At 44.2% G+C, this 25,958-nt stretch overlaps 1 protein-coding gene across 1 annotated transcript in view; it reads left to right on the top strand.

Annotated features, from left to right (window-relative positions):
• The first annotated feature begins 573 nt into the window (after window positions 1-573).
• DIO2 (iodothyronine deiodinase 2) overlaps window positions 574-25,958 on the top strand; it is a 64,184-nt gene continuing 38,799 nt past the window's right edge. Inside the window, exon 1 of the mRNA XM_073609751.1 lies at window positions 574-1,289. Within this exon, the coding sequence (XP_073465852.1) occupies window positions 1,068-1,289 (222 nt within the window). The 5' untranslated portion in view covers window positions 574-1,067. The remainder of the gene's footprint in view (window positions 1,290-25,958) is intronic.

Here is a 25,958-nt window from a genome sequence, read left to right as displayed (position 1 = left end):
CCCCATAGGGAAGAGCGGGACTCTGATAGGTGTGTCACTGCAGTGTGAGCAGAGACGGACCCGTCATCCGCCTGCTCAGCGGACCGATCCCCCCGCTGAGCAAAGCGGAGTGTGAAAAGACCCTTTAGCTGGGCAGCTTGCCAGTTAAAGGAAGTTCATAGACTTCCTGGCCAGATCACCAGGTAAAAATAAAGGAAAATGAAAAGCCTAAAAAAGAAAATAAATGCAGCCACTACAACTAAGAACTGGTAAGCTGCAATATATATTTTTTTTCTTTTGGGTTTAGATACATTTTAAGTGACCCAAAGCAAGTGGATGTTTTTACAAAGCCCAGTAGTGATGAGTGGGAGCAGCTTCAGCCAGTGTCCTGCATGAGCTGCAGGCAGACTGTCTGAGGTGCACACCTACTGCCAGAGTACACAGGTGAGCCCCCCTCCTGCAGCCAGCCTCTCTCCCTCGTCAGGTACAGCGTGCCAGCTGCCTGCAAGTTGTTCAGGACTGCGAGATGCATGGAGGGAGGAGCCGGTTTTATCCTCTCCTTTAATAAGAAAGTCCCGCCTTGCAAGTTTTTTGAGCAGCTCTTTCCCTATTCAGAGCATCCCCAGCCAAACTAATGCCCTCTCCTACCCTGACGTCAAACAGCAGATCACAGGCAAGATTAGGGTTTTTCATTTCTCTTATTGCAGCAATTAGCCTGGGACTGTATAAAAGGGCTACAGAGAGGGGAGGGAGGCAGAGGGGAGATCTGGGGACAAAAAGAGATAGCGGAGAGAGGCAGAGACAGGAAGGCAGAGGTAGAGTGAGGGGGGACAGTGCAGGTCACACAGTCCACCTTGGTCTCTGCAGCTTCCTAGAAACTTTTTTTTTTTTTGCAAACTTTTTGAGTGATGAGAGAGACCAGCTGAAGTTTTTTCCTGGAAGCAGAGCAGTGTGCAGACACCTGTCCTAGCAGCTTCCCACTATTATACTGCAAGACATTCATTCCCTTTGAATGAAGGAAGAGAGAGGCAGGTAGAGAAGGGCAGCACTGAGGGCACAGGAGGGGGGAGAGGGAGGGTGCTGCCAACATGGGTCTGCTCAGCGTGGACCTGTTGATCACTCTGCAGATCCTGCCCGGCTTCTTTTCGAACTGCCTCTTCCTCGCTCTCTATGACTCTGTGGTGTTGGTGAAACACGTGCTCCTACAGCTGAACCGGTCCAAATCCAGCCATGGTCAGTGGCGCCGGATGCTCACCCCCGAAGGATTGCGCTGTGTTTGGAACAGCTTCCTATTGGACGCCTACAAACAGGTACGCAGGGAATGGAAAAAAAAAAAAAAGGCGCCACTTTTAAAAAGGGAAAGTTGCAGAACACCTGTGTGAGAAGGCTGTGACCGAAGGAGCCGTTCCCCATACTAGTTCCACAGCAGCCAAACTAAAACAGATGCTATCCAGGCAGTAGTGGGCAGCACCGCAGGGGGAATGGCTGCTTCTGTCGGAGCTTTCTCACACAGGTGATTCCTTTTACAAAGCAACATTACTGTTTTTTTTTTGTTTTTTTTTTCGATGCAATTTTTTTTGACTTGTGATCAACAGACATAAATGCAAAGATTGAAATATTGGGGGTGGATTTACTAAAGGCAAATAGACTGTGCGCTTTGCAAGTGCAGTTGCTCCAGAGCTTTGTAAATGAGGTAAAAGCATTACAAAAGATTACCCAATCACATTCAAGAAAAAAAAACAAAAAAACACAACAGCATTTTTGCTTGCGCATGATTGGATGAAGACGGAAGTCAGCAGAGGTCCCCCTCATTTACTAAGATTTGGAGCAACTGCACTTTGCAGACGTTCATAGTCTATTTGCCTTTAGTAAATCAACTTTAACCAACGTTGTACCGTGTCACTGAAAAAGGAAGAAGTTATATGGCAACTGATAATCGTACTGATATGTAGATGGGCTGAACATATAGTGCAGTAGACAGTAGTTCAGTACAGTGTTGTATGGATGACGGAGCTGCGCTGATGGCCAGCAGGTGAAAATCTTTTATGAGCTGGCTGAATACATTTATGGGGCAGTTGTGCATGCACATGGTGTGGTCACATAACTTAGGTGGTAAAAGCAAAAAGATAGGATAGAAGAGTGACAAAGTGCTCGTTACTGCAGAGAATTTACCAGCATGCAGGAAAATCTCTGTACAGCAACATTACTTCCCCTTACACTGCTCATGAGCTGCATTTATGGGACAGGACAGGGGGCACTGCGGATGGATGTCAAGTGATCACTCACCACCACCAGATCTCACCATGTATGACCCCCGCTCCATACACACACACACACACACACACACACACACACACACACACACACACACACACACACACACCAAAGCAATGACCAAAACAACAAAAAGGTCACAGAAAAGTGAGGACGTACACTTATATACACACACGTGGTGTGAGCCCAGGTGCTCCCAGCGGGCTCTTTTTCTACAAGTCTTTCAATCTAGTTCTCGAGCAGCAGCTACACAAAAGATAAAGAATGCATGTTAAAGCCACAGCGGCACATAAAACTCTCGACATTATAATAATAATAATCAGCGTTCCCTCCGCTGAGCAGAGATTGTACATTCCTTGGGCTATTAGGCATAAAAGGCAGCTCATTGCCCGGAGGAATTCGTATTTTATGTAATAAGTAGTTTGTGATGAGTGCCGCGGACTCCGGCTCCGCTTTTTTTTTTTTTTTTTTTTTTTAATTGCCGGTGTGCGGGGTCTGATCTCAGTGGTTTTTTTTTTTTGTTTTTTTTTTTTTTTAACTGCTGCTTTGATAACGACTCGTGCAGATCGTGAAGACAAGACTGTCACGTGGAGCTGAGCGGATTTTTTTTTTTTTTACCCCTTACGCCGCTCGGGTCCCTCGTGCTCTAAAAACGGACAACGAGCACCTACGAACTGCTGGAAAGGATTAGTGGGTGCCTGGGAAAGGCAAGGACTGAGCAGCTGGGGTGACATTTATCAGGGGGGAGGGGGACAGTGCAGGAATGGGAACATTCACATCATTAGTCAGTTCATCTCATTAAAGCTGCACAGAACCTGTGTAAACCCCCCCAATACAGGGTCAGGATTGTTCAATAGATCAGTGTCATACATCTACCAACCTAGTTTTGCATTACTGCAGCCAGAGCTGTTAGGAGAGGATTGGTTGCCACAAGTGGCACTTGTAACTAGGCAGCATTTTTAAAGGGGAACTTGGGGCAGAATTTTAAAAAATGACACATTTGATGCATTTTGTCGGTTTGTTTTTTTCCCCAAGTCCTCCCTGTAACATGAGTTTACTATCTGTTGATCCTGCCAGTAAATCTGGTAATTTAACTGTAGGAGGACAATGCTGTTAAGTCAGTCCTACAGTTAAATCACAAAGCAGCCGTGGTCACCCGGTGGACGAAGGAGTCTTTAAGTGGTTGTAAATTCGGAAGGTTTTTTATCTTCATGCATTCCACACACGAAGATAAAAAGCCTTCTGGGTGTATTAACACCCCCCCCCCCCCCCCAAAAAAAAAAAAAACTTACCTGAGCCCAATCTCTGTCCACGAGTGTCTAGACTGTCCGAGATTCTCCCTCCTGGTTGGCTGAGACATAGCAGCCACATCATTAGCTCCCGCTGCTGCCAGTCAGCTAGCCAATCAGGAGAGAGAGGGGGCGGGGCCGGGCCGCAGCTCCCTGTCTAAATGAACACAGGGAACTGTAACTCGGCTCGGGTCCCCCTATAGCAAGCTGCCTGCTGTGGGGGACACTCAACAGGAGGGAGGAGCACAGAGAAGAGGGACCCGAAAAGAGGAGGATCTGGGCTGCTCTGTGCAAATCCACTGCAACAGAGCAGGTAAGTATAACATGTTTGTTGTTTTTTTTTCTATAAAAATGAGACTTTACAATCACTTTAAGGGGCTGAGACATTGACCCATTAAAAAAAAAAAAAAAAAAAAAAACAGCCGACATTCGGCGTGTGTGTGCGCGCCACCCTGTCAGACCAAAGCTGGACGTTTTCCTGGCTTCTGTCAGATGGGCATGCTGGAAAACCAGCAGCTTACTGACTCCCGATCAGCGCTCTCAGCCAATGGCGGAAATCTCTGATCAGAGTCCGCCTGTCAGAACACAACAGCTCAGCAGGGGAGATCGCTATATTAACTTTGCATAGTTCTGACTGGAGCTGACAGTTTGTTTTTTTTTCTTTTTAAACCCATTCATAGTGTGTACCAGGCTTTAGGCAGGCATAGATCATACAATTTACTTAAAATTAGTGCAATTCCCCATCAACATTGACTATCCCTCCTGCAGCGCTATTGTGTTCTGCCAGCGGGGAGCCTTCCCTGCTGGGAGAACACAATGACCAGTGTTGCCAGCTATAGCCAATGGCACCGATTGTTTGGGAAAAACCCGACAGGCTGGTTGTACTCACACATCGATTAATGGACTGACTTGTGTACAACCAGGGTGCCCATACATGGATTGAAATTTGGTCTGTTCAGCAGGGACCGGCTTTAACCACTTGCCGCCCACAGTATAGCAGAATGACGGCGGCAAAGTAGTTGTGATCTCCTGACCGGACGTCATATGACGTGATCAGGATAGCACAGCCGGTTCGCACGCGCGGGGGGAGCGCAGCGATCGGAGGTGCTGTGTGTCAGTCTGACACACCGCAACTCTGATCGTGGTATGGAGCCTCTGACAGAGGCTTCTTACCACCTTATCAGCTGTGACCAATCATAGCTGATCATCGTGTGAACCAGGAAGCGCCAGTAAATGTCTTTCCTCGGTTCACGCTGACATGGAGTCGATCAGCGTCTCTCCCTGCCGGGGGGGGTCTGTGCTGATAATCAGCACATTGATTATCAGCACAGCCCCCATCAAAAGGTGCCCATCAGCTGCCAATCAGTGCCCAACACCTGCCAGCCTGTCCCCATAATAAACACCTGTCAGTGACTACAACAGTGCAGATCAGTGCCCACAACAGTGCCTCATCAGTAATGTTTGTCAGTGCCCCAAAGTGCCAATCAGTGCCACTCATTAATGCCTGTCAGTAGCTCCCCATCAGTGCCGCCCGTCAGTTTTTTTTTTTATTAAATTGTTGGTCTTTTCTCGTTTATAGCGCAAAAATTAAAAACCCCAGAGGTGATCAAATACCACCAAAAGAAAGCTCTATTTGTGGGAAGAAAATTATAAAAATAAAATTTGGGTACAGTGTTGCATGACCGCGCAACTGTCATTCAAAGTGGCGACAGCGCTGAAAGCTAAAAATTGTCCTGGGCAGGAAAGGGGGAAAGCGCCCGGTATGGAGGTGTTTAAGCTTAGCATTCACTCCAACATTCACACTAAACAGTGTGGGTGGCTAAATCTCTTCTGCCGGCTATTGACAGCTGGTGTCAGCAGCTGTCAGAGACTCTGAACAGTGATTGAAACCGATTGATTGCAGTCACTGTGTGGGGGCGACAATTTTCCACCTGGCTCCTTAGATTTTTAAAAAAAATAAATAAAAATAAAAGTTTGAGATGAGCGCTGCCAGCAGGGCCACCAATGGTTAGAATTTGCTAATTCCTGAGAAATTTCGGCCCAAAATTCTAACCGTCAGTAGCCCTGCTGCTGCAGTTTTAGGCTGCCTTTATGCAGCGCAAATTATACAGGAGCCAACAGTTTGCGCTTCACAACATGAGGGCAGACAGTACAGTACAGTTACTATACAATTCAATACAGGAGGAATCAGAGGGTCCTGCTCGTTGGAGCTTACACTCTAGGAGGGAGGGTCAATTGTTATAAAAGCTAATAACTGTGGGGGATGATCTGATGGAGAAAATAAAAAGTACAGTTATTAGGTGTGGGCAGAACAGGCTTCTCTGAAGAGAAGGTTTTTCAGGTATTGCCTAAAAGTGGATAGGAGTAGAAGATAAGCCGGATATATTGGGGTAAGGGAGTTCCAGAGGTTGGGAGAGGTTCGGGAAAAGTCCTGGAGACGAGCATGGGAGGAGGTGACAAGAACTAGAGAGCAGGAGGTCGTGGGAGGAACAAAGGGAACAAGTAGGTTGGTATTTTGGGACTAGGTTAGTGATGTAGCTGGGGGCCGAGTTGTGGATGGCTTTGTAAGCTGTTAGAATTTTGAATTTATTTTGTTGGACGAGTGGCAGTCAATGGAGGGATTGACAGAGAGGGGTAGGAGACACTGAACGATTGGTAAGGTGGATGAGCCTGGCAGCAGCATTCACAATGGACTGAAGGGAGGATAGCCTATGTAAAGGTAATTCCGTGAGGAGGGAGTTGCAGAAGTCGAGGCGAGAGATGACCAGGGAGTGAACTAGGAGCTTTGTGGTGTCATTGGTGGACCTGGATTTCTAGCCATGGGTGGCTCCATCGGCACCACTCTACCCAACAGCCTTTGATCTGAAAATCGAAGAAGCTAGGAGGAAAAAAGGGGTCGACCAAACAGTGACTGCAGCCAATCAGCTAAAGTCACTGTTTGGGTATTCTGACAGCCGGAGATTCGTCCAGCCACTCTGTTTGGTGTGGATGGGGAAATCAACAGACTCCTCTTGTTAAGAAATCTAAGAGAGTGTATGGCCAACCCTTGACGAATGTTTGGGTTTGAAATGGATTTCAAATGATTTATTTGGATTGGAAAAAAAAAAAAAAAACTAAACTAAAATTGTACAGAATAATAGAAGCCGACTTTTGTGAATACCCCTCAGCAGTGTTCTATAGTTCGTCCCAATTCTTGTAACTGTCACTTTTGCTGGACAGCTTGGCTTGCTACAGGAAGCGGAAAAAAACATCTACTGGCAGAAATCAAAAGGTAATAAAACTATGTTGCAGGAAAGACTCAGAGAAAAAAAAACTGCTGTGCTAATGCTAGTGACAGAATACCAATTTGTATGCCGTTATTGCCGAGTTTCAATGTATTGAACACATCCTTTTCACAAAGTGCAGTAACCTATAGCAACCACGTTTCATTTTTATGATTGGACTGAATTGAAATGTGGCTTCACACGTCGCCTGACCTTTCTTCGTTGACTAAACTGGTATATAAAAGACTTGTCTTGTGTTGATACACCACGTTTATCATATTTCACGCTGGCTTCAGATTGCTGGTCGGAAACTGAAAATTCCCCAGGCTTGCCCACCCCCCAACCTATGTTATGGCCCTTTAAACCTCCGCAGAGTTTTTCTTAGCAGGTTAGAGGTCCTGGATGAGATCTGTAACTCTGTGTCAATAGAAACAATCCTGGGCACAAGTCATTAAAGCACCTGTAGCTTGGCACAGGGGCAAAGTACCTCAATGATGCCCTCTGCTGGCAACTTCTTACAGCTCAAGAAACTGTTGACGTATGAACGGAGTGCTGATCGATTCCAAATAAAACCATTTTAGCAGATCAGGTTGGAAAGTCAAATGCCATGAGTAATGGAAAGGAACCGAACAATACAGCAGTATTTATTAGGAAGATAATTTGTTAATGTGCTGGCAAGGCAGATGTGCAGAAATTCTATACCCCCAGCACACAGTTCCATATGTTCAGGATGTGCTTACAAAGTGGGGAGGGCTTGATTTCGTGGATAGACCTCAAATGTCCCACAGTACATACATGTGCTTTCTCATAACAAAATCAGAGTGTTTGTTGTACAATACAGGACATGCAGTATGCGTATGCCGTGTTTGTATGATGAGCATTTAGAAGAACAGTCATGGGGAAGGTGGGGGGTTGGGGACCATGCATGTGTAGCCAAGTGCTGTGCAACGTTTGCTGGCACATTAATGTTAAGTGCTGCTTCATGGGAGATCATCAGAAAGCTTCTCATATGGGGAAAACCAAACTATGGACCCCAGTACACATCTTATAGAAAGCTGGCTGCCAGGATAGGACACGCAGTATGTGTATGCCTTGTATCAGTGCCAAACAAGGGGCAGATGCTGCCTGTGAAGGCAATTTTTTCTACCCTCCATCAATAGTTGCTAAAATACTGGCAGTCAGGGCTGTGCAACACCACTGGATGCAAGGGCGTAGGTGGCAAGGCAGTAGTAGTACCAGCCCTCACTATGCCTCAATGAGTGCAGCCTAACTGGCCTCATGAGCAGCATGGCCCCGCCTTGTATGTTTAGCATTTGCAAGAACTAAAATTGAGGGTCTGACCATGCGTGTGTGACAGAGGCATAATTAGAACCATCAGGGCCCCGGTGCAAGAAGCAATAAAGCCCCCCCCGGGACCTTTCCTTTGGCACCTGGACCCTTTCCCTTGGTCCAGGGGGCCCTTCCCACTGATCTCAGGGCCATTTACTCCCATTGCGAGGCCCTTTATAAGCCCCGGTTCACACTGCGACAAAGTCGCGTGACACGTCAAAACATTCAATGGGGCACGTTGCAAAAAAAAAAGGTCCCTGCACTACTTTTCTGCGACTTTGGTGCAATTTGAGTGCCACAGACTGCAATGTTAAATCAAGTCACACGACTTTGGGGTCACAGCAGTGTGAACCGAGCCTTACGGTCCCACAGCATCCCAACGGTGGTGGAATGCCAGGGCCCAGTTGCAAGTGTGACCCCAATAGTTCCCCCCGCTGATGTGTGACTAGATGCTGTCCATTGTCTATTGGCAACTTTACCCGGACTGTGTCATGTGCTCCTTATTGGGTAATCACTAGAAAGTTTGGATCATCCATGTGTGTCCAAGCACTGCCCAGTGAGCAATGATCACATTTTGGCAACTGCAGTGAATAATGCAACTGCTTGTGGGACAATACAATTGTTTATTGAAAACATACAAATCAAGCCAACATGGCCCCCCCCCCCCCCCCCCCCTTCTTCAGCGCTGTTGGTACATGCTAACGGAGATGCAAAAAGCCTTTCTTGTCTCTGCATTTCACAAGCTGGCATTTGCCATTACAAAGAAATCTGGTACTACTGCAGAGTTCATCCATCCCCATTAGCACATACACTATATTGTCAAAAGTATTGGTACGCCTACCTTTACACGCACATGAACTTTAATCCCAGTCTTAGTCAGTAGGGTTCAATATTGAGTTGGCCCACCCTTTGCAGCTATAACACTTTCAACTCTTCTAGGAAGGCTGTGCACAAGGTTTAGGACTGTGTCTATGGGAATGTTTGACCATTCTTCCAAAAGTACATTTGTGAATCAGGCACTGATGTTGGATGAGAAGGCCTGGCTCGCAGTCTCTGCTCTAATTCATCCCAATCTATCGGGTTAAGGTCAGAACTCTGTGTAGGACAGTCAAGTTCCTCCACCCCAAACTCACTCATCCAAGTCTTTATGGACCTTGCTTTGTGCACTGGTCCAAATCATTTTGTGGAAGGGGGGTTATGGTGTGGGGTTGTTTTTCAGGGGTTGGTATTGGCCTCTTAGTTCCAGTGAAGGGAACTCTAATGCCGCGTACACACGAGCGGACTTTACGGCGGACTTTGCCCGGCGGACTGGATTTCGTCGGACAATTCGATGTGTGTGGGCTCCAGCGGACTTTGTTTTCTCAAAAGTTGGACGGACTTAGATTTTAAACTTGTTTAAAATTTATCCGTTGAAATCGAGTCCGGTCGAAAAGTCCGCTCGTCTGTATGCTAGTTCGACGGACAAAAAGGCACGCTAGGGCAGCTATTGGCTACTGGCTATGAACTTCCTTGTTTTAGTCCGGTCGTACGTCATCACGTACGAATTCGACGGACTTTGGTGGATTGTGTGTAGGCAAGTCCGTTCATTCACAAAGTCCGTCGGAAAGTACGTCGAAAAATCCGCCGGGCAAAGTCCGCCGTAAAGTCCGACCGTGTGTACGCGGCATTAAGGTGTCAGCATACCAAGACATTTTGGACAATTTCATGCTCTCAACTTTGTGGATGGCCCCTTCCTGTTCCAACATGACTGTGCACCAGTGCACAAAGCAAGGTCCATAAAGCATAAAAACCAACATCCCTGTAAAAGGGGGTGACAGTTCCCAGGAAACACAATTGCTCAATCTGTACATTCTCACACATTCAATAAACAATTGCATTCTCTCACTAAGGGTTGTATTATTTTTGACACCGGGCGCTCATTCCTTCTCATTCAAGCATTGGTTCTACTGAAGCAACTGTTCTGTCCTATCAGTAAGGTAGCAGACCAAACCTCCTAAAAGAGATCAGCACCACCACTTACCTGCGGAACAACCTAATAACGATCAGCAACCATTTTAACCAAATGGGAATGGTCTCTAGCTCTAGTTAGTTACTTTTCGGCTGTCTGTAAGGGAGGCAATCTGACCACCACTGTAAAAAAGGGAGCATTCTTTTGAACTGGCCACCAATGTTAAGAGAACTCTTCCTACAGACCACCAATGTAAGGGACATTTTTTTCCCAATGATACTCAGTGAACTGGAAATTGATTTTCTTACACTGCCTTACAGTGTCAAATGTCCCTGGATGTAAGGGGTCCACTTATTCAACAAAGCAGAGAGCAATGTATAAAAGTAAAGAAACCATGCTCAAATTACAAGTAAAGAAAATTCGGGCTGAAAATCTGATCACAGTCGCTAAATTGGCATACATAACCTATCTCAGTTTGGGCAGGGTGTCCAGATCTGTGTGTGTCTGGCAAGCTTCATTAATGGAAACATTTGTGTGTGCTGAACTAGAAGTACGAGACACGAAGTGGGACAGACAGAAACCATAACACGGCAACTTGGACAAACAATCAGCACATCCACTGGGTTCGGCTGTCGCCAGAGTTCTTTGAAGCTCCACGCGGACCTGCAAAAACTGAAGCACGGAATGTTTCGGCACCCCCGTAAAGGCTTGCGAAGTTCCCGTGTTATTAGGAGAGTTCCGGATCTCTGGCTCTGAGCGTCCTGTCACACAGCTGAACTACACAAAATGCTGCCAAACCAGCTTCATTAGACTGCGGAGCTCTGAGTGGCAGGCAAGCAAGTTCATTCATCCTGAGCCCGTGTGTGTGTGTGTGTGTGCGCAGACCGCACAATGGGCGAGACGGATTCATACCGCATGCCAATATCATGTGTTCCCAGCCCGTGCCGACATGCCACAAACGCCGCGCCGGTTCTTGGTGTTTTGGTATCATTCGTGCATAATTTTACTATAGTGGAAAAGAAACGGAGAGACTGAATTGCTAACTTCACCAAACTGGCGGCACTGAAAGGTTAAATAGATAACGCATATCTGCTTGGCACGATTATGGTTTTCATACCTTGGACTATGAGATACTGTGTGTTTATTCCCGAGCAGAGCATTTGCTGAATAAGGTCAAAATGAAAAAAAAAAAAAAAAAACGGGCTCATAAAGTGCTGGAGCATGGGTGGAGCACCGACTTTCTGTTCTCGAGTAATATCTTGGCATTGGTTAATGGGTGAGATCCAGGGTGTCTCCAGGGAACACATAAACCGTGCTGAACCTGCCAGCTGTACAAGAGCTCCCCTTGGGCAGAGCCGTCTGCGTTACATTAAAGCAAAAAAAAAAAAAAAAAAAAAAAAACAGCGTGGGTTTGTTTGCAGAAATTTCTCAGCCTGGGCCTACGGAGGGGACAAGCGGCAAATAAGACCAGAACAGTCTGCTAGAACGAAGCTTCAGCCAGTTTAGCCTTCATTTACACACAAAAAAGGTACTTGCACTGCAATGTGACATTACACCAAGAATAACACTCTTTATTTTATGGCGTATTCCCAATACATATTTGTAGCTCCCATAGAGCTCATACAGGTGTTTCTCGACAGCGAAGGGAACATTTCCAGCTCATTATGCGGTCGGCAGGCGTGCACCAGTAGCTCCAGGTCCTAATCTGCTTTGCAGAGAGACGTTTTGCAAGTCTGTGCATTCGCTGGTTTTGCAGTGCGCCTGGTACCGTACGCTGCCATGGAGTATAGACTGCTAATATCCTGCTCAACACATCTACGTTAAAGAAGACCCAATCACTAAAATCTCCTATAAACTTTAGCACGTTAATGTGATTTCAAAAGCCTTTTTTTTTTTTTTAATTAATCTGCAGCTTTCATTAAAATAATCCTTGGTGATCCTGCCATGAGGGTCCTTGTTTAGGCAATTCCTGTTAAAAGGTGACAACACTTGTTCCATGCCTCCCAATTGTGCTCCTGCGTGGTCACCCTTTCACACTGGCTTCTGATGGAGAGTACAAGTCTCACGTCTTGCAGGCATAACCCACTGGTGTCACCATCAGGAAAGCTTAAGAAATGCCATGCAGCCATTGATGGAGCGCATTTAAACAGGAAGTGGCTATAAAGAGGCTACAAGATCAGCACAGAGATGCAGCAATGGAAAAAAAATTACTCCGGCGATCTCCTCTAGATTATTGGCGGATCCTCGCCATCCTCCAATCATGTGCAATGCAGGGCACACAGCTCTTGATGAAGTCTTGTAGAGCACCTTGTAGATAAGGAGGGAGCATGCCCAAGTAAAGGACCAAGTAGTATACCTTATTTCTCGATCACTAGTGTAAGTTTTCTGGTTTCCTGACTCCCAGCATGCACCTGTGAAAAAGGAACCAATGCGACTTGCAATGGAAGGTGTTTTTAGTGCGCTTTTAAAAAACCGCACCAAAAATGCTGCATGCAGGATTTTTCAAAAAGCAGTATACCCACGGTACAGGGATGTGAACAGGATTCATATAGGATTTATAGGAGAATAGTTCCATAGGATTCTAAGGGGTTGTAAACCCCCCTTTTTTTTTTTTTTTTTTTTTTTTTTTTTTAAGAACAAACATGTCATACTTACCACCACTGTGCAGTTCGTTCCTGATCCACCTCTTCTGGGGTCCCTCAGCGGCGCTGGTGGCTCCTCCCCGCATCGAGTGTCCACGTTGGAGAAGGCTCTCCTAAGGTGGACACTCGTGCGGGCGCACTCCAGAGTCCTGCCTCTGTGTCTATTCACATAGAATGCAGGACTCGGCCCCACCCCCCCATTATTGGATTTGATTGACAGCAGTGGGAGCCAATGGCTATGCTGCTATCAAACTATCTAATCAGGACACGAGACACCAGCTAGAGCTGGTGTGTTCGTTCCTGGCTGGTGGATGACAGCGTTTAGGTAAGTAAAGCAGGGGGGGATGAGGGGCTGCATCACTACAGAAGGTTTTTCACCTTAATGCATAAAAAAAAAAAAAACCTGAGGGTTTACAACCCCTTTAATCCCCTTCATGACTCGACCATTTTTGCGACACGGCACTGCGTTACTTTAACTGATAAGTGCACAGTCATAGGACGCCGTGCCCAAAAATAATAATAATTATATATATATATATATATATATATATATATATATATATATATATATATATATATATATATATATATATATATATATATATATAATATATATATATACACACACACACACACACACACATACATACATACACACACACACACACACACACACACACACACACACACACACACATATATATATAATGTATTTATTATTTTCTGCTATAAAACATATCTAATAAAAACAATGAAAAAAAAAAAAATTCTTAATAAAATTTAGGCCAATAGGTACTTTGCTGCATATTTTGGTAAAAAAAAATAAATAAATATAAATAAGCATATATTGATTGGTTTGCGCAAAAGTTATAGTATCTACAAACTATGGGATATTTTTATTTATTTTTTTTATTTATTTTACAAGTAATGGTGGCGATCAGCAACTTATAGTGGGACTGCGATATTGCGGTGGACGGTTGGATACTAACTGACACTTCTGACACATATTTGGGACTGGTGACACTAATACAGTGCTAAAAAATATGCACCGTCACTGTACTAATGACAATGGATGGGAAGGGGTTAAACATCTAGGGCGATCAAAGGGTTAAGTGTGAGCCTAGCTACTGTGTGTGCGCGCAGTGGTAGGTGCTTTTACTTGGGAAGACATGGATTCTTGTCCAGTGGTGGCCCGTTCATTAGGGGTGCAGGGGCGCCACCCCCCTAATCTACGTTTATTTATTTTTTTTTTTTATATAAGCACATGATTAGAGCCTGAAGCTCTAATTGACTTCAAAAAAGGGGTGGACTCAGGGTGCAGGACATCGCACCCAAGCCCTCCCAATTGTGTGACAATAGCAAATTTATATTCACTATTGTCTTCCTGATTGTCCTCCTGGCCAATTAGGAAGCGTGCGAGACCTAATTGGCTAGGAGGAAAAGCGACGGGATGTCTTGTTTGCTGCCCCTCCCCGAAAAAAAAATATACAGCACCAGCCGCCACTGTCCAGGAACACAGTATCCATGCCTCCCCTACTGACAGAACAGCGATCTGCCTTGTTTGCATAGGCAGATCGCCGTTCTGCCTCTGTGCGAAATGATTGGTAGGCGCCAGCGGATGCAGCGGTACACGCAGATCAGCTCCCGCTGTGTAGAATCACAGCGGGAGCGGGTCACCCGCGGTCCTACCTTGCCGCCGTATAAATTATACAGGCGGCAAGTGGGCAAAGGGGAATAGTCTTAACGTCCTTTTGTTGTACTGGAAAAAAGTGAGTTTTAACCCGGCAAAAGCGCACCAGTGTGAAAGGGGTCTTAATGAGTACAGGTGCACCATGCTGGTTAATCAGGGACCTCATAACAGACAGTCTAGGACGTAGAGCAGTGCCCTGTACCAGAAACGGGTGAAGTGCATTGCGTGCTTTGCGCTGTACCACGGTATGATGGCAATATAAAAACTGCTGATGGGAAGAATCGCAGACACGTTGGCAGCATCAGCGCGGTTACTGTACGGAGCTGTGAAACTTGGACGGCAGTTATTGAGAGAGGAAGAATTTGGCTTGGCTTTCCGCTTTTAGCATAGTTCATTTCAATTGTCTTTCTCAAGTGAAAAGACAGCAGTTTTGGTTTTGGGCACAACCAACCGCTAACCTCATGGAAAAAAATGCAGCCAGCCAAATCACTCTTAAAAAGCAACACGCAGGCATCTCTCAGCGGATCGTCTGTTTCTATAAAAAGCTAGCACTGTATATAAAACCCTTGCCCAATGGGAAACAGCTCAGATAGATAAGATCCATTACGCAATGATAAAAAGTAAAAACAACCGGGACAACCTTTCAGTCCAGAGTGCAGTCGGCATGCACAGAGCTGTACAAAAAAAAAAAAAAAAAAAAATAGAGTGCAAATAGATTCCTTATCAATACAGACACTGCCATTGTACACCTTCTTCTGTCAATCTATCATAAAAGTTAGTGATTTTTTTTTTTTATTATTCATTTTTTGTTGTTGTTTATTATAACGTTAATATTTAATTAAACTGCAGAATTTAATAGAACATACGAGATAAATGCCAAACCTACATGCTGAATTTTCACAATCTCTAAATATTTAATCTGACCTCCATCCTTCCCTTCAGTCTTGCACAGTTGTACCGGCTCCTCTCCTGTAATGAAATTGCTTACTCTGATTTCACAGCACACTGAGCTTCTCACAATATCAGATAGAGTCTCATTTCCTGGCTGGAGGATGTCCAGGTCCCTTTCATTCAATGGATTTTAGTATTTTTCAATAATGAAGGCTCAGCATCGCATGTAGGCGCTACCTAGAATGGTCTGCATACAAACAGCCTAACAGAGACCGTGAGTGTGTCCCCACCCCCCCAATTAGATGATTTCTGCGCTCTCTTATCATTTGGAGATTATTACCATTTGGCTCTTAATAGAGACTCAAGTCCCACCATGCAGCCCACCTATCTCCATTGATACATACCAATAGCCTTGAAGAAGGGGTGGCAGTTCCCCAAAACGCGTTGGCTCCATTTGTTTACTCTTAATTCTCAATAAACAATTGGATTACCTTACATCAAGCCATCAGGAGCCATGAGCGCCAGCGGGGGACCCGAGAAATGAAGGATCGGGGCTGCTCTGTGCAAAACCACTTCACAGAGCAGGTAAGTATGAGAGGTTTGTTATTCATTTTTATTTATTTTTAAAAAAAAAAGCTGAACCTTTGATACCTTTTTTTGAATACAGATTAAAATAACAAAAATTTATCTAGAGCGGTCCCTAGCTCAAACCAACCACTCCCCCAACTGACACCCACCCATTAAAGCATTTTATTACTATCTGCATATATCCTCCCCAAGATCAAGCCCACTGCTTGCATCAGGGCTCAGGGTTCTTTCAAGAAGCTATCTACACCACCTTGTTAGCCTCTACCATTAGCCAGAATCTGCCTGCAATTACATAGAGAAGCATGGAGACCAAGCGATGAGGTCACTGGGCCTAAAATAATGTAATGGAAAGAGGAAGGAGCAAAATAAACGTTAAATATTTACTGCTTAATGCTTTAAAAATAGACGTAATCCCAATCACTAAATTCTAGTAGAATTTTTAACACGTTAGTTATTTTAAATCTTCATTTTTCAATAAAATAATCCCTGGTAATCCTGTCAAGAAGGCCGTTGTTCAGGCACTTCCTGTTAGAGTCAAAACGCTCTATCCTTGTCTCCCAATTGTGTCCATACATTGTCACCCTGTCACATGGGCTTCCGATAGAGACTACCCACGCAATGAAACACTAGTGCATCCATTGCTGGAGTGTATGTAGACAGGAAGTGGCTGCAAAGAGGCTGCAGGATATCAGCAGGAACACATGCAACAAAGCATAAAAGCGCAAAAAATATGCATCTTATTATTTTTTTTTTTTAATAGACGTTAATTGTTTATGACATGCAGTGCGCTGAGCAAACTAAATGTCATCCGCATATATATATATATATATATATATATATATATATATATATATATATATATATATATATATATATATATATATATATATATATATATATATAAAAAATTTTCTAACACCCTAGAGAATAAAATGGTGGTTGTTGCTTTTTGTATTTACGCAGTGGTCTTACAAGCACACTTTTTGGGGAAAAATTACACTTTTTTGAATTAAAAAATAAAACAGTACATTTAGCCCAATTTTTTTTTTTATATTGTGAAAGATTGTTACGCCGAGTCAATTGATACCCTACATGTCACGCTTCAAAGTTGCACCCGCTTGTGGAATGGCAACAAACTTTTACCCTTAAAAATCTCTATATGCGACATTTAAACATTTCTACAGGTTGCATGTTTTGAGTTACAGAAGAGATCTAAGGCTAGAATTATTGCTCTCTTTCTACCGATCGTGGAGATACCTAATATGCGTGCTTTGAACACCCTTTTCATATGCGGGTGCTACTCACAAATGCGTTCGCTTCTGCACGCAAGCTTGGCGGGACACATTTAATTTTTTTTTTCTTATTTATTTTACCTTTTAATTTTTACACTGTTCTTTTAACCTCTTACCCACTGGGCACGTAAACCCCCTTCCTAACCAGACCAATTTTCAGTTTTCTGTGCGCTCACATTTTAAATGACAATTACTCAGTCATGCAATACTGTACCTATATTAATTTTTTTCACACAAATAGAGCTTTCTTTTGGTGGTACTTAATCACCACTGTTTTATTTTTTTTTGAGCTATAAAAGAAAAAAGACCGAAAATTCTGTAAAAAAAATAATTTTTCTTGGTTTCTGTTATAAAATTTTGAAAATTAGTAATTTTTCTTCATACATTTTGGCCAAAATTTATACTGCTACAAATGTTTGGTAAAAATAACCCAAATCGGTGTATATTATTTGGTCTTTGTGAAAGTTATAGAGTCCACAAGCTATGGTGCCAATCTCTGAAAATTGATCACACCTGATGTACTGACGGCCCATCTCATTTCTTGAGACCTCAACAAGGCAGGAAAGTACAAATACCCCACAAATGACCCCTTTTGGAAAGTAGACATTCCAAGGTATTTAGTTAGAGGCATGGGGAGTTTTTTGAAGTTGTAATTTTTTTCCATAATTCTTTGCAAAATCAATTTTTTTTTCTTTTGTAACAAAATTGTTATATTAGCAAGTTATTTCTCACACACAGCATATGCATAGCACAAATTACACCCCAAAACACACACTTTTACACAGCGTGGCCACATACAGAGGCCCAACATGCAAGGAGCACTGTCAGGCATTCTTGGAGCATTAAATTATACATATAATTTCTGGATTACCTCTTACAATTTTGAAGGTCCTGGAGCACCAGGACAATGGAAACGCCCCCAAAAATGACCCCATTTTGGAAAGAAAACACCGCAATGTATAATCTGTGAGGCATAATGAGTCTTTTGAACATGTCATTTTTTTTCTACAAGTTTTTGGAAAATGTGTAAAGAAAATGAAAACACTTTTTTTTTTTTTTTTTTTTTACACAAAGTGTCAATTTATACAATATTTCTAACAAATAGCATGTACATACCAAAAATTACACCCCAAAATAGATTCTCCTACTCCTCCCGAGTATGGCGATACCACAGGTGGGAGACTTTTACACAGCCTGGCCACATACAGAGGCCCAACATGCTGGGAGCACCATCAAGTGTTCTAGGGGCATAAATGTCAAATCTAATTTGACTACCTATTACACTTTTGTGAGGCACTCTAGTGGCATGGATGAGAACTGATGTGGCATGGATGAGCATGAATGGGGATGGATGAACCATGGATGGAGATGGCTGAGCATGAATGAGTATGGCCGAGTATGGCGGAGTATAGCTGGGTGCGGCTGAGTATGGCTGAGTGCGGATGAGATGGCTGATCATGGATGGATGAGTATTGCTGAGTACGGATGGATGGCTGAGCATGGATGAGTATTGACGAGTATTGTTGAGGATGGATGGATGGATGAGTATTGCTGAGGATGGATGAGTAATGCTGAGGATGGATGGATGAGTATTGATGAGGATGGATGGCTGAGCATGGACGGATGGATGGCTGGAGTTGTCACACATCAGCGCTGTGGGCACTGCACATCCAGCCCACAGCGCTGCTGCCTCTGATCTCTCTACTCTCTGTACCGATCGATACAGAGGGGAGAGAGGAGCCGGACATGACGCAGGTTTGTTTACAAGTGATCGTTCCGCTGTCAGCGGCCATTTACCGTGATGTGCCGGGTCCTATGGACCCGGTAGTCACAGATATTCCCGGGTGTGCACCCCAGGGTGTACAGTGACGTCCTCCCAGAATCCCGCTCTCCCTCTCCCTGCGGCGCGCACCCGAGCACATCCGTGACTGCCGGGTCCAGAGGCCAAATGACGGAGCGATCACTTGCAAACAAACCGGCGTCATGTCATGACGCCAGTTCTTTTCTCCCCTCTGTGTACCGATCGGTACAGTGTTAGAGGAGAGGGGGGGGATCGGATGGCAGCAGCGCTGTGGGCTGGATCTGTAGTGCCCACAGCGCTGCTCTGTGACAATTGCAGTCACATCCAGCCATCCCTTCATACTCTGTAATGCCCTGCAATACCAAGCCATACCCTGCAATACCCAGTCATACTCAGCCATACTCTGCAATACCCAGCAATACTTGGTGATACCCAGCCATGCTCTGCCACACTCGGCTGTACTCAGCCTCTGTATGTGGCCAGGCTGTGGAAGTCACACACATGTGGTATCGCCGTACTCAGGAGGCGTAGGAGAATCTATTTTGGGGTGTCATTTTTGGTATGTACATGCTATGTACATACCAAAAATGAATTCCACATCCTTGCCGCTCTTACAGTAAAGAACCCTCTACGTAGTTTAAGGTTAAACCTCTTTTCTTCTAATTGTAATGAGTGGCCACAAGTCTTATTAAACTCTCTTCTGCGAAAAAGTTTTATCCCTATTGTGGGGTCACCAGTACAGTATTTGTAAATTGAAATCATATCCCCTCTCAAGCGTCTCTTCTCCAGAGAGAATAAGTTCAGTGCTCGCAACCTTTCCTCATAACTAAGATCCTCCAGACCCTTTATTAGCTTTGTTGCCCTTCTTTGTACTCGCTCCATTTCCAGTACGTCCCTCCTGAGGACTGGTGCCCAGAACTGGACAGCATACTCCAGGTGCGGGCGGACCAGAGTCTTGTAGAGCGGGAGAATTATCGTTTTATCTCTGCAGTTGATCCCCCTTTCAATGCATGCCAATATTCTGTTTGCTTTATTAGCAGCAGCTTGGCATTGCATGCCATTGCTGAGCCTATCATCAACTAGGACCCCCAGGTCCTTTTCCATCCTAGATTCCCCCAGAGGTTCTCCCCCCAGTGTATAGATTGCATTCATATTTTTGCCACCCAAATGCATTATTTTACATTTTTCTACATTGAACCTCATTTGCCATATAGTCGTCCACCCCATTAATTTGTTCAGGTCTTTTTGAAAGATTTCCACATCCTGCGGAGAAGTTATTGCCCTGCTTAGCTTAGTATCGTCTGCAAATACAGAGATTGAACTGTTTATCCCATCCTCCAGGTCGTTTATGAACAAATTAAATAGGATTGGTCCCAGCACAGAACCCTGGGGAACCCCACTACCCACCCCTGACCATTCTGAGTACTCCCCATTTATCACTACCCTCTGAACACGCCCTTGTAGCCAGTTTTCAATCCATGTATTCACCCTATGGTCCATGCCAACGCACCTTATTTTGTACAGTAAACGTTTATGGGGAACTGTATCAAATGCTTTTGCAAAATCCAGATACACCACGTCTACGGGCCTTCCTTTATCTAGATGGCAACTCACCTCCTCATAGAAGGTTAATAGATTGGTTTGGCAAGAACGATTCTTCATGAATCCATGCTGATTACTGCTAATGATATCATTCTTATTACTAAAATCTTGTATATAGTCCCTTATCATCCCCTCCAAGAGTTTACATACTATTGATGTTAGGCTAACTGGTCTGTAATTCCCAGGGATGTTTTTTGGGCCCTTTTTAAATATTGGTGCTACATTGGCTTTTCTCCAATCAGCTGGTACCATTCCAGTCAATAGACTGTCTGTAAAAATTAGGAACAACGGTCTGGCAATCACCTGACTGAGTTCCCTAAGTACCCTCGGATGCAAGCCATCTGGTCCCGGTGATTTATTAATGTTAAGTTTCTCAAGCCTAATTTTAATTCCGTCCTCCTGTTAACCATGTAGGTGCTTCCTGTGTTGTGTCATGAGGATAAACACTGCAGTTTTGGTTACTGAAGCCCCCCGATTCACTCGTTAAGACTGAGGAGAAGAATAAATTCAATACCTTTGCCATCTCCCCATCCTTTGTAACCAGATGTCCTTCCTCATTCTTTATGGGGCCAATATGGTCTGTCCTCCCTTTTTTACTGTTTACATACTTAAAGAATTTCTTGGGATTTTTTTTGCTCTCCTCCGCTATGTGTCTTTCATGTTCTATCTTAGCCAACCTAATTGCACCCTTACATTTCTTATTGCATTCTTTATAAATTCTGAATGCTGTGGATGATCCCTCAACCTTGTATTTTTTTGAAGGCCTTCTCCTTTGCTTTTATATGCATTTTTACATTGGAGTTAAGCCATCCAGGATGTTTGTTCGCTCTTTTAAATTTATTACCCAATGGGATACATTGGCTAATGCCCTTATTTAATATGCTCTTAAAGCAAACCCATCTCTCCTCCGTATTCTTTGTTCCTAATATTTTATCCCAATTTATGCCTTTTAGCAAGGTTTGTAGTTTAGGGAAGTTGGCTCTTTTGAAATTCAGTGTCTTTGTGTTCCCTTCATGTCTCCTATTTGTGTGATTTATACTGAAACTAATTGACCGGTGATCGCTGTTACCTAAATTGCCCCGTATTTCCACATCTGTTATCAGGTCTGTATTGTTGGTAATCAGTAGATCTAGTAATGTTTTATTTCTAGTTGGTGCGTCTACCATCTGACCCATAAAATTGTCCTGCAAGACACTAAGGAACGGGCGAGCCTTAAATGAATGCGCGGTTCCCTCCGCCCAGTCTATGTCTGGATAATTAAAATCCCCCATTATGATAACACTTCCCATCCTTGCTGCTAATCCAATTTGTGATAGGAGATCCGTCTCCACTTCCTCCCTCAGGTTAGGGGGCCTATAGCATACTCCCAGTATTATTTTCCCCTTAGCTTCATCCCTTTGGAGCTCTACCCATAAAGATTCCACCTCCTCCCTAGCCCCCTCAGTGATGTCATCTCTCACATTCACTTGTACATTATTCTTGATATATAGGCATACCCCTCCCCCTTTTTTACCCTCTCTGTCCTTGCGGTATAGGGTATACCCTTGAATGTTTGCCAGCCAATCATGAGAGCTGTTAAACCAGGTCTCTGAAATTCCCACAAAATCCAAATCCTCCTTGTACAACAGTATCTCTAGTTCACCCATCTTGTCCGCCAGGCTCCTGGCATTGGTGAACATGCCACATAGTTTAGACCGGTCGCATATTGTCCTCGTATTGGGTGTTTCAAGATTGCAACTTGGACTTGCTACTATACTCACCTAGTGTTTTTGTGCTTTGGTTAACCTACCACTAATGCCCCCAATACTACCCTCTGGAATATCTTCCGCACTGGCTATCACTGTCTCTGGACCCTCCCCCCCATCGCCTAGTTTAAAAACCCCTCTAACTTTTTGGCCATCTTCATTCCCAGCAGATCTGCACCCTCCTCATTTAGGTGCAGTCCATCCCTTCTATAGTACCGGTTACCGACTGAGAAGTCGCCCAGTCCTCCAGGAACCCAAACCCAAAAATCATTCAGATAGCTTTTTCAGCCAGCGATTCTCTACACCATAAGAACGATCATAGCGGCTATTTCGCTGCTTGATCGCTCTTACGGGAGGCAAGAGGGGACGTCCCCCCCCCCCCCGCCGCCCTCTGGTGCTTCTACTGACTCACTGCTACGATCGAAGCCAGGATTTTTTTTTTTTATTTCAGGCTTCCCAGCCTAGAGGCAAGATGTGGGGTCTTATTGACCCCACATCTCACTGTAAAGAGGACCCGTCATGCCATATTCATATTGCAAGGGAATGTTTACATTCTTTGGAATAGGAATAAAAGTGATCAAAAAATTTATTTTTTGAAAAAAAGTGTTAAACTAAAATAAAGTAAAAAAAAAAAAAAATTAAAGCGCCCCTGTCCCCATGTGCTCGCATGCAGAAGCGAACGCATACGCAAGTCCCGCCCACATATGAAAATGGTGTTCAAACCAAACCACACATGTGAGGTATCACTGCGAACGTTAGAGCAAGAGCAATTATTTTGGACCTAGACCTCCTCTGTAACTCAAAACATGTAACCAGTAAAAATTTTTATAGCGTCCCTATGGGGATTTTTAAGTAGCAAAGTTTGGCGCCATTCCACGAGCGTGTGCAATTTTGAAGGGTGACATGTTAGGTATCTATTTACTTGGCGTAACTTCATCTTTCACATTATGTAAAAACATTGGGCTAACTTTACTGGTTTTGGTTTTTTTTAAAGCACAAAAAAAAGTGTTAGAAAAATTGCTGCGCAAATACGGTATGAGATAAAAAGTTGCAACAACCGCCATTGTATTCTCTGGGGTCTTTGCTAAAAAAAAATATACGTTTTGGGGTTCTATGTAATTTTCTAGCAAATAAATGATGATTTTTACATGTAGGAGAGAAATGTCAGAATTGACCTGGGTGCTCCAGAATGCCTGAAGGTGCTCCCTGCATGTTGTATATGGCCATGTTGTGTAAAAGTCTCACACATGTGGCATCGCCATACTCGGGAGTAATAGCAGAATGTGTTTTGGGGTGTAATTTGTGGTATGCATATGCTGTGTGAGAGAAATAACCTGCTAATATGACAATTTTGTAAAAAAAAAATCTTGATATTGCAAAGAATTGTGGGAAAAAAATTAAAACTTCAAAAAACTCACCATACATCTTTCTAAATACCTTGGAATGTCTTCTTTCCAAAAAGGGATCATTTGGGGGGTATTTGTACTTTTCTGGCATGTTAGGGTCGCAAGAAATTAGGCCGTCAGTACTTCAGCTGTGATCAATTTTCAGATATTGGCACCATAGCCATAGGTGTGCGCAGCCTCTTGCATTAGGGTGTGCACCCCAAAGCTAAAATACATATGCATGTGTATATGTACTGATGGTGTCAGTAGGGCAGTGTCATTAGTTTTATTTTATTTTTAAATAAATTATTTTATTTTGTAACATATTTTTGGGGGATGAAATATCAGTGGTCTAAACAGGGGGGAATATGCACCACACAAGGCGATTAGGGTGTGCCCAGGCACACCTGGCACACCCTGTGCGCACGCCTATGACCATAGCTTGTGGACAATATAACTTTCACAAAGACCAAATAATATACACCAATTTGTACTTATTTTTACCAAAGATATGTAGCAGTATAAATTTTGGCCAAAATTTATGAAGAAAAATTACTAATTTGCTAAATTTTATAACAGAAAATTTTTACAGAATTTTCAGCCTTTTTTCTTTTATAGCGCAAAAAATAAAAAACCCAGCGGTGATTAAATAACACCAAAAGAAAGCTCTATTTGTGTGAAAAAAAGGACAAAAAATTCATATGGGTACAGTGTTGTATGACTGAATAATTGTCATTCAAAATGTGAGAGCACCGAAAGCTGAAAATTGGTCTGGTTAGGAAGGGGGTTTAAGTGCCCAGTGGTCAAGTGGTTAAGAGCTATGGGTGGAAGTAATGTTTTGACGTCGCTTCCGCCCTGCAATGGCATGGAGACGGGTGGGGGCCATCCTCCCCTCACTCAGCTCCATACCACAGACGGGAGCAGACGCGGTCGCTACCGGAGGTTCCGGTAAGCGAAGAAGGGCACCGAAGCACGGCGGGAGGGGGGCCCTCTCCCGCTGCTGATAAAAGTGATCTTGTGGCGAATCCGCCACAGAGACCACTTTTATCTGAAAGCGGACCGCCCGCTGAAGAAGAGGATACTGGGGTTAGGGCAGCTAGCTGCTGCCATAACAACGATATCCCTCTTCAAACAGCTGACCTATAACGTCAGTGTGCGGTCCGTAAGTGGTTAAAAGGAGCATTTAACATTGTATGCATATTATTTTCCATTAAAAGCCTTCCTTATATAGACATTCAAAACCCCTGAGACTGCTGCTGGGCACCACCATCATGAATGTGAGGTCAGTAGCCCCAGCAGACTCAAAACCGTCACTCTAGTATTTCCCTTTGCTCTGTCCCCTACAGCTACATAAAAAGGTTATGTAGGGAGAGGCAGAGGAGTTAGGTCAGCACAAACAGTAATTAAACACTCCCAGAAAAGGAGGAGACTATGACAAGGAGGGAAGAAGCTAGTGTCAGGGCTGGGCTCAGCCCTTCCTTCTCTGAGCTGGCCGCTCAGCTGTCGGCTCTCCACAGTGACTCAGCTGTTGATGATCTGCTTGTCAGCCTGGCTACTTAAAGCCGTCCAGCTCACTTTATCTCTGCCTTCTCCTTTGGTCATATATCAGAGACTTTCTCCTGCGTTCCTATTGAAGACTTGCTCGGCTGACGTCTCTTCTCCTTTGGTCATATCTCAGAGACTTTCTCCTGCGTTCCTGTTGAAGACTTGCTCGGCTGACGTCTCTTCTGGCTCCTGATCCTGCTTGCTGTACTACGTTAATCTCTGGCTCTCTGACACTGGCATTGGCTGACTACCCGATCTGGTTACTGAACTTTGGCTATGCATTGACTACACGGTTTACCTTTTTATTATTAAACAAGTGTGATTAACTACTTCTGTCTCGGTCTGATTCATGGTTTCTGACAGTAGGAGAAGGCCATGAATTCAGAAGATGCAGTCAGTCCACTTGTTGGTAATATTTTTTCCAGATTGGATGACCAGGATCACCGCATGGATCAGTTTGCCTTGGCGTTACAAACGCTCCGGAGTTGTACGGCTCACCTGGAATCTTCCACTATGGCTGCTCTGGTACAACCTGTGTTGCAGGCCATCCCTGCTGCTGCTCCAGTCTCTGAGCAGGAAAAAAAAGGGGGTGGGGGGGATGAGGGCTCCACCGCTCAGGTAGGTCTAGATCGATAGGTGGAATGACTGGTATGAATCCTTCAGTAGAGAAGAGTCCCAGGTGCTGGCTAATGCAA

The sequence above is a fragment of the Aquarana catesbeiana genome, linkage group LG13 (assembly GCF_042186555.1).
Source record: "Aquarana catesbeiana isolate 2022-GZ linkage group LG13, ASM4218655v1, whole genome shotgun sequence".
NCBI lineage: Eukaryota > Metazoa > Chordata > Amphibia > Anura > Ranidae > Aquarana > Aquarana catesbeiana.
This window is presented reverse-complemented; position numbering and strand designations above follow the sequence as displayed.